The sequence below is a fragment of the Capsicum annuum genome, chromosome 9 (assembly GCF_002878395.1).
Source record: "Capsicum annuum cultivar UCD-10X-F1 chromosome 9, UCD10Xv1.1, whole genome shotgun sequence".
NCBI classification, from domain to species: Eukaryota; Viridiplantae; Streptophyta; class Magnoliopsida; order Solanales; family Solanaceae; genus Capsicum; species Capsicum annuum.
Genome location: NC_061119.1, coordinates 39,249,943 through 39,260,083, shown reverse-complemented (window position 1 = coordinate 39,260,083; position 10,141 = coordinate 39,249,943). Strand labels below are relative to the sequence as shown.

Sequence of the window (10,141 nt, the reverse complement as noted above, 5' to 3'; positions counted from 1 at the left end):
TTTGCATTTTATATGAGATTTTGTTTGTCTTATTTTTAAAATTTGTTATATATATAAAAAATACATAGAAAAAATTACAAATCACAATAATTAAAAACCTAAAATAATTAAAAGACAAAAATCTTGTTGACTTTTGAAATTGTATCGATGCTACATAATTTGGGACAGAGAAGTCTGAGAAGTGTCACGATTATGGTTATTGTAGGCGTATTAAAGTTCAGAAGTTCAAGGGGATATTTGTAGGATGCGTCGGGATAGGGCGACGGGGCCAGATGAGATTCCAGTGGATTTTTGGAAGAGCACTAGTGTGGCACGTTTGGAGTGATTGACAAGGTTGTTTAACATCATTTTCAGGGCGATGAAGATGCCTGAAAAGTGGAGGTGGAGTATACTAATTCCATTATATAAAAAAAATGAAGACATCCAAAGTTACAACAACTATAGAGGTATTAAGTTATTGAGTCATACTATGAAGGTTTGGGAAAGGGTGGTAGAGTTAAGACTTAGAAAAATCGTGACTATCTCTAAGAATCAGTTCGGTTTTATGCCAGGTCGCTTGACTACTGAGGCCATTCGCCTTGTTACAAGATTAGTGTAGCAGTTTTGGGAGAGGAAGAATGAATTGCACATGGTGTTTATTGATCTTAAGAAGGCATATGACAATATGCCAGGGAGATTCTGTGGAGGTACTTGGAGGCTAGTGGTGTGTCTGTGGCGTACATAAGGTCGATTCAAGACATGTATGATGGCACGAAAACTCATGTAAGGATGATAGGTGAAGATTCAGAGCACTTTCTGATTTTGATAGAGTTGCACTAGGGATCGACTCTTAGCCCTTTTTTATTTACCTTGGTGATGGATTTTTTGACACGACATATTCAAGAGAGTGTCTTGGTGTATGTTATTTGCTGATGTTGTGGTATTGATTGACGAGACTTGAGGAGAAGTTAATGATAAGTTGGAGATTTGGAGACAGAACCTTGAGTCTAAAGAATTTCGGTTAAGCAGGACCAATACAGAGTACTGGAGTGTAAGTTTAGTGATGTGGCGCATGAGGCTGACGTGGTTGTGAAGCTGGTCTCTCAGGCCATTCAGAAGAGGGAGAGGTTTAAGTATCTGGGGTCTATGATTTAGGGCAATGGTGAGATTGACAAGGATGTCATGCATCGTATTATGGCAGGGTGGTTGAAACATAGACTCGCTTCAGGAGTTTTATGTGATGAGAAGGTGCCCCCAAAGCTTAAAGGTAATTTCTACAGAGTGGCAGTCCGACTAGCTAAGTTGTATGGAGCGGAGTGTTGGCCAGTTAAGAAATCCCACTTCCAAAATTTAAAGGTGACGGAGATGAGGATGTTGCGAGAGATGTGTGGTCATACCAAGAAATATAGGGGGAGGAAAAGATGCAAAATGTGAGTTTACGTTGGTTCAGGTACGTGATGATGGGGGGTTCTGATGCTCTAGTGCGGAGATATGAGACACTGGCTATGGATGATTTTAGGCGGGGTAGAGGTAGGCCGAAGGAATATTGGAGGGAGGTGATTAGGTATGATATGAAGCAGTTACAGCTTACGGAGGACATGACCCTTGATAGGAAGGTGTGGAGGATGCGGATTAGGGTAGAGGGTTAGGGGGTGGGAGTGCGTCAGTAACAGTAGGGGAGCGTTCTTTATTTGTTTCTGAAGTTTCTTATTCGTGGTGTTGAGTGGTGTCTATGATTTCGAATTTATAGTTTTTAGTATTATCTTGTGGCTAGCGTTGTTAGTTTATTTTGCATACTGGACAAGTTTATATGCATTTATGTTTTGTGTTTGTTATATTGTTATTAGTTCTAAGCTGAGGGTCTATCGGAAACAGCCTCTCTACTTCATCTGAGGAAGTGGTATGATCTGCGTACACTCTACCCTCTCCAAACCCCACTAGGTGGGAATACACTGGGTATGTTGTTGTTGTATATCACACATCAGGCTATCGTGTGAAATTTGGCATTTCCATGGATTTTATCTAGTTCAGTCTAACTGTGTACTATATTACATAAGACCGATTGTGGTTATTCATACGGGTGAAAAGTTTGTTGCTTGATGACCATTAAGCTTAACTACTGGAAAGAGTTACTAGTCAAAAAAACATTTGAACTATCCCTTTAATGCACACTTCACACATGAACTTATCAGTTGTTCCTTTTGCTAGCTGAACAGTAATCATCTATGTATTAAAACACACCTCGAAGCTGACCAGTTCAACTATTAACTGCTCACCTTTTTCTTTTTGAACCATCCCCATCTATTCTTTTCTGTCCCTCAATTTATGCATATTAAAACCACAAAATGATACTAGACAGTTAATTGAACCACCTCTTATTACACATTGTATATGTTACAATACATTAGTCAATAACAGGAGAAGACTTGGACTGGAACTAAAAATATACAGTGCCAAGTGAAATTTACGCATGCTATGCATATGTAAAATAACAAACTTGGTGTTGTTTTCACAGTAAAATTTGGTTTACACATATCGTGCGACTTGACTTCATGAATTAAGCCAAAAGAAAATTAGAGAGACAACAAAATGAAAATGCAAAGCATGGACAATTGGATACAACATTCTTCTGTTTTAACTTCTTTTTGCGTTTCACTTCTGAGTTCTTAATTCAATCACCAAACAAGCAGAATGGGATTATTAAAATGAAGTACAGTGGATGGCCAGGAGAGTGAATAGCAAAAATCCCAAGTGGGCTGTGTTGGGCTTCATCTTTACTGCTGTTGTATATCACATATGGATGGAAAGGAATGCACGAAGATTTCAACAAAAAAGTCGAAGAAATGAAGATAGAACAAATGAAAGTCTTAGAGGTTCATCTTGTAGGCCAAAGCTACTGTAAATGGCAGCCAATATTAGCTAAACATAATAGATTTCCTTGTAGATGACTACCTAGCTATTGATTAGGCATGATATGTTTAGCATGATTCAAATAGGTCTATTTTGAAACTCCTGTCTCTATAGTCCATTAGAGCAGGCTGTGTACAGATGCTAATTTGGTTGAATAAAATCTTTCGGTTTGACCAAAAACAAGGAAGAGGTTTGGGGAGGGGAGCGGCCAGAGAGATATTAAGTCCAACAAAGCATAGCAGTAACTACTACATGATAAAAGGTCCACAAAAGTTGATGGTCTTGGGGTACTATCCCAGCAAATCAAATGTTTGAATAGTGTCGTTGAATCTGCACGACACTTGAACGGTTTTCCAGCATAGAGCAATAGAGGGATAGGGGGTGCAAGAAACCTACATCAATGAGATACATGGATTGACAATTCACTGATCTCCCAAAGTTCCAAGGAAAAAAAAGTGTGCGAGACGCCTAAATCTGTCAGTTAAATGGATTAAGATTTGCCCATCTTCCGCGGTTAATTCTGACTGTGACCTTAGATCTCACCATCCCAGAGCTCTTCAAGTGTTCTGTACTGGCCATACTTCTCGTGAACAAATGAAGTGCCTCTCAGCAGCCTTGCCTGCATAATGTTCAACAGTGATGTCAATAATCCATGAACTGCATCAATAAAGTTCATAATCAAAATATCTGGCAGATGGCCTTATATAGCCAACACTTATCGCAACCATCCAGGAAGCTTAAAGAGTCTAGTGAAGCAGTGCACAAGAAGTAAGGTCATTCACTTTATTTTGGTCCCGAGGGGAGGGGGTTGGATGTATAACTAGCACAAGATAGTATATGGTCATGCATAAATTAGACATTCATTTAATGCTATGAATCTGTCATTAGTAAAGAGGTATCAAAGAACTCATGACTACTAGTCTAAAAGCCATTCCTTCTGCACAATGCAAGAATCTTTCATGTTCCTTTGTCTATTTTTCTTGCTTCATTTCCCCACCGAGGAACAGGGGATAGCTTATCTACCATCTACTGAGAAGATATATGGTAAATTTCTAGGTCCATATGCACATTCACATTTGAAATTAATATGATAAGAGATAACAAAATAACAATTGCAATCACTAATATCAAAAGAAATTGCATTACAACTAAAGGATTTACCTGAGGGATTTCAGAGAACTTGGCAAGCAAGTCATCAGGTATAGACCAGTCCAGTACATCAAAATTCTCCTTAATCCGTGCTTCATTTGTGCTCTTAGGAAGTACACTCTGACCCATCTGAATGCCCCAACGAAGACAAACCTGTGCAGGAGTCTTGCCCAATTTCTCAGCAACTGAGATTACAGCTGGCTGCTTTAGCACGTCACTTTTAAGCCATGTTGTACCTGGAGAACCAAGCGGCGAATAGGCCTGAAATAAAAAGGTGTCAAAAAGGATTAAAAACAATAACAACTCGTTGTCAATATACTAATGAAGACAGAAGATGATTAGTCAATAGATGCCAACTACTAGAATCAGGGAACAAATTAATTTCATCCACTCCGAACAATTGTTCATAGTAATCAAATGAAAAATGGAAATTGGGAAATCAAATGAATCTTGACCACAATGTACATAAGTAAAAGTGCTTCAGAAATGAACTCACAGATAGGTGCACTCCCTTGGATTTACAGAACTCTCGTAATTTGGCTTGTTGCCACGAAGGATGGCACTCCACCTGGTTGACAGCAGGAGGAATACGTGCTTCTTGCAAAAGATCTCCCAGTTTCTTTGTAGAGAAATTGCTAACACCAATGGCTCTAGCCTTCCCAGAATCATAGACTTTTTCCATTGCTTTCCATATGTTGTGTATGTTGGTTGGCATAAGATTTTCAGGTTTAAAGTCAACCGATCCAGGCTTCATACTGACAGGCCAATGCATCTACAGAAACCACATAACCAGAAGACAAGAAGGGTGGAAAAAGGAACATAAGTCTCAGTTTATAAACTGGAACACCATTTAATACCAAAAAAACACAAAGAAACAAGTAAATCACTTGAATATGGGAAATTAGTGAACCCCCTGTCTGCTGTTTAAAATTTTTTCCAAGACACATAGAAGTTCTCAATGCACTATCTATAGTTCTCAGGAGCATCTTGTCGGCTCTTAAATTTAGTTCTGGGGCATCTACATCAGGGAAGAGTGGGAGCATATTGCAGCAAGCACTTCGTAAAAGTATATTCTATTAATTTAGCAATATGGTTTGAACTTGTTGGTTATGTTAGAAACACAAGCAGAAAGAAATTTCCCATTAAGCAATACTTACAAGGTACAGATCAACATACTCCAGCTGCAAGTTTCCTAGAGTTCTGTCTATTGCGACTGGTACATCTTCAGGTGCATGATCAGTGTTCCTACAAAAAGTGAATACACTAAAATATATGAGTATCCTGAAATACTTTGGAAACCACAATGATGGGAAAAAACAGAGGCCCACCAACATCATTATTGCTAAAAGACAGCTTTTAAAATAGTTATTGAATTACCAAGCTAAACAATGCTAAGCAAAAGACCAATGATTAAGGATTGATGAGAACAACTCCACAAAGTTGAACAAGTTTAACTTCATAATGGAAAGAAATTGACTCGGCATATTTGAATTTTAGGGCGAACAACAAGGAGGTAAGTGGTTATAGGAATATATGAATACATACCAGAGTTTGGATGTAATGAATAGCTCTGACCTCTTGACAACACCTTCGTTAATCAACCTCTTCAAAACTTCACCTATCTTTGAAGAAGAAGAAGAAGGAAGAAATTTAGATAAGGAAATACATTTAGTGACAGGTTAATTTAGAAAGCAGGCTATATTTTATACATTCTAACGAAATGAAACTTTGATTGAATAATTTTGATAAATCAGACCAGAAAATGGTAATGACAGATTGATGTGGAAACGAATGATAATCATTGATCACCTTTATGAAGTCCAAAAATATCAAAGATTGACACTAGAATTTTACACAAGACCTTAATATTATAGGCAGAATGTCTATCGGGTAATGACACCAACAGGGCACCTAACATCCCACCTTAATGACTACTTTGTAAATGTGCCGATTATTCATATCTTAACATAAAGCAATAATTTCCCATGTTGCAGCAACATTTCAGGAAGAGTAAACGAGATATGTTAAAGCTACATTTACGCTTGGAACTGAGATTTGTAAGTGATAACTAAATGAGCCCCTCTATCATGCCGTCTCGGAGCAAGACATTCATTGGTTGCAAAACAACCAACTTACTGCAGTTCACTTTTTTGTTTTTGGGGGTGGGGGGTGGGGGGGGGGGGGAGTAAATAAATAAATGTCTCCCACTACAATGGTCTAAAATCCTTTCAGAAACGATACTCATATGGTTTGATATGACCCCAACCCTCCAACAGATTATTGTCCCTAAAACGAAAATGCTCCACATATAAAGGGGCGCGTTGTAGTATAAAATAATTAACAGTAGTGTCAGTTCTATAACAGTTTACATTTTAACCGCGGACTTCAATGCTATGAAGAGCTCAGTATGATTTAAGCCAGATTACCTCCTTCTCATTTTTATAAACATGAGCACAATCAATATGCCGGTAGCCAACCTGTAGCAACATGAAAAAGAGAATGGTTAGGTTGTGTCAGAATGCCAAAATCACTAAGTTGCAAGTGACACTTCCAAGTGGTTGAACTCTTAGGACTACTCCTGAGTTACTTCAGTAGCAACAGAACTTCCTAACATTTATTTTGCCGCATATGAGTAAGAACTATGATACAGTAAACAGTTCCGCAGAAGAGCAATGCACCCACTAATACAGATTCCCATCAACTCAAATAAAAGTTTTTAGACCGACGCACGGTTTCATCTCTCAGCATATGTGAACACATATTTCCTGTACATTTTTCCACAATTGAACGGAATACCAGTGTAAGCTTCACGAAATAGTAAATATTAAAGGCAAAAAGCGTTCAGAAAATGAATTTCTACTTTTGAACCTAACCACCTCTAAATGTAAGAACTTCTACTAATTGTCTTCAAATTATTAGTATAAAGAAAAACCACATCCAGAAATAATACAACTGCTTACCAGAGACAATCTCTCTGTGCAAGAGACTTAGGAATTAGCACTACTTCCAATTCAAACAGAGTACTCCCTCTGTCACATTCTATGTGACACACTACCCTTTATAGCTTATCCGAAAAGAAATGACATCGCTCAATTTAGAAACAAATTCACTATAAACTTTTCATTTTATCCTTAATGAGATAGTCATACCAATGTTTATGACTCATATACTACACGTCTGAGAAATTGTTTTTTTCTTTCTTAAAATATACCACACGTCTGAGAAATCTTTTTTTTCTTTCTTAAACTATGTGCCTAAAAAAGTTTTTTGGACTTCTGAGGCAAAATCCACTCCATGGTCAGCTTAGGATACTAATAATTTAAGGACGAGTACCAGCAGAACATATCAAAAAATATATAAATTCATCTTTACTCGAATAAGCTTTTTTTTTTTTTCCTAGACTTATAAATTAAACAAAACTTAACAAGTAATTATGAGTTTAGCACCAGCTCTATGCACTGCATTTTTATAGGGATCGTTTGGCACTATATTTTAAAAGCAGAATGCATTTTCTATATGATGTAAGTCTCTACTAAAGCGTGTGATATATTTAAAGGTAAAGAACATTCAAAATTACGAATACCAAATTTTTAATTATAAACTAAAATCATAGTATTATAATTATTACACAGTCAAGAAAAGTTTTGTGAATAAGTCCTGAGCCTCAAATTTTTCTTAAGAACTAAAGCACTCACCCTAGAAAACATAAGCCACAGATGCTCAAACCACATTAAATCGACTCACATTGAAGTAAAAGACAGAGTATCAACTGTTAATTCATAAATAACTAGATCTACACCACGCGCTCATACATTTAGATACACAGATTTATGGTGAGAGATTGCGAGAGAAAAAACTTGATAGAAAAATTAAAAATATCAAAATTACTCCAAATAACAAATACAGAAGGGAGCCCTGAAGCAACTGGTATAGTTACTGTCATGTGAGCAGGAGGCCACGGATTCAAGCCGTGGAAACAGCCTTTTGCAGAAATGTAGGGTAAGGTTGCGTACTATAAACCCTTGTGGCTTGGCACTTCCCTAAACCCGCGCATAGCAGGAGCTAAGGAGCTATAATGCACTGGGATATCCTTTTACTTCAAATTACGAATACTAAATCTCAAATTATAAACAAAATCATAGTATTACATTACACATGATCAATAAAACCTTTTAGAAAATCTCCTGAATCGCAAATTTTCTCAAGACCTATGTAGCATTCGGAGACGTAAAACGTGCATTTAAAACTTTCAATCTATAAACGCAAGTCACACTGATCAAGAAAAAAAAGAGTATATCGACTGTTAATTCGTAAATAATTAAATATGCAAAGATAGAAACTAAAACTAAAGTACACAAACACACACACACATACATATAGCAGTCTCAGCGTTTGGCCGAAGACGCCGAGGATCGTACTGCCACATTCCGAAACCTACCGCCGGCATGTTAGATTGAAATGTCCACAAACTACTTAAAGGTAAATAACATTAAAAATGTCCAAAAATTCAAAAGTAAGAAAAATTACATGCATAAACAAATTTTTAAATGTCTTCAATTCGACTAGCGGACCCAGGATTCAGAGGTTGTGGGAGCCTTGGAAGGTTTGAACACACATATTGTCACACAAAGCTTTAAGGTTGTACCTGGAAACCAAGACACCCAACAATAATACTACAACAACAAACGCAGTATATTCCCACACAGTGGAGTCTTAGGGAGGGTAGAGAGGCTGTTTCGGATGGACCTCTGCCCAAAGCACCCAACTATTCTTGGTTTTCTAGTCTGCCTCGGATTTATACATTTTTTATAAAATTATACAGAGCCTGCGTCGGATTTAACAGTTGCCCAAGCACCACAAAAATGCACTGAAGTCCGACCCTAAATTCGAGTCTTATTGAAGAAAAAAACAAAAATAAAGGCGAGAGAGAGAAGTAAACCCTGATAGCAGTCTCGACGGCTTGGCCAACGACGCCAGGATCGGACTGCCAGGTTCCCAAACCGATGGCCGGAATTATGAAACCGGTGTTCAACTTAAAGTACCCATTCGACGCCATTGGTACAAAGCGAAGCAAGGAGGATATTCGAAATAAGCGAAAGAGACAGTGAATTTATACACAGCAAAAAAGAGAGCAGTGCGAATGAAAATGGAGCATCACATTTTGCCCTCCGCCTCTCGTTATATATACGAGCGTGAAAATCGGATGTTAGTTACTGCTATTCATTTTGTAAGCTGACACGTGGATTGTCATCTTACCGTCCATCATTTCGGAACGAAGTTAGCTTTTTGGTGATTTTACGGTGATCTAGTGGACGGTTGTATTTGAAATGTGCCAACAAAGGTGGACATTCGGTTTGTTCGGTTTGATTATTAAATATTGATTTGGTTTTTTTATTTTTGGATTGACGAAAATGAAAACCATAATCAAACCAAAATTATTTTGGTTTTTACAAATTCGTTTCGGTTATTTCAGATTTTTATTTCGATTCTAAAGATTAAAGTAGTGAGCATTTAAAATTGTTGATTTTTATAAAAAAATAATCTTTTTTTCAAACATATTTTTCATTCCCAAATATAATTAATTCAACATGCATGAAATAATCATAAATATCGACCTCGCTGAATCATCGCAATTGGCATGACGACAGTGGCCGCACTTGGCAGCGACTGCCGACGACAGTGACGAACTGAGCAAACGAATGTCGTTGGCTATTTTCAAATTTCAAATGAATTGACGAATTGAGGATGGTTGAGCGTCGCTATAGCCTTCACGTTAATGTTAAGGTCTAAAGCAAAGCAGTATATTAGGATTTAGGATTACTAAATGATTATAATTTATATATTTATATATTATAATATATTATTTATCTAATTTCGATTTTTTGGTTTATCCGAATTCTTTTTATATAAATCTAAAATCAAACCGTGTAATCAAATTTCTAAAATTTGAAACCGAAATCAATCCAAAAAAAAAAAAATTCGATTCGATTTTTCAATTTTTTTGGTCTAAACCAAAATATGTCCAACCCTAGTTCCAAGATTATTTATTTACTAGCGCTTCCATCTCATTTTTTTTAACTTTACACAATATTTAAGTTTAAAA

The 10,141-nt window shown here is 37.0% G+C and overlaps 1 protein-coding gene across 1 annotated transcript; it reads right to left on the bottom strand.

The window, feature by feature from the left end:
- Positions 1-3,108: 3,108 nt before the first annotated feature.
- On the bottom strand, positions 3,109-9,325 carry LOC107842839 (NADPH-dependent aldo-keto reductase, chloroplastic). The gene is made up of 7 exons (XM_016686869.2): positions 8,978-9,325; positions 6,465-6,515; positions 5,584-5,660; positions 5,196-5,283; positions 4,535-4,810; positions 4,051-4,299; positions 3,109-3,508 (listed from the first exon to the last, which is right to left on the bottom strand). The coding sequence occupies exons 1-7, from the start codon at positions 9,092-9,094 to the stop codon at positions 3,422-3,424; spliced, it is 945 nt and encodes a 314-aa protein (XP_016542355.1). The 5' UTR covers positions 9,095-9,325; the 3' UTR covers positions 3,109-3,421.
- Between the last annotated feature and the right edge of the window lie 816 nt (positions 9,326-10,141).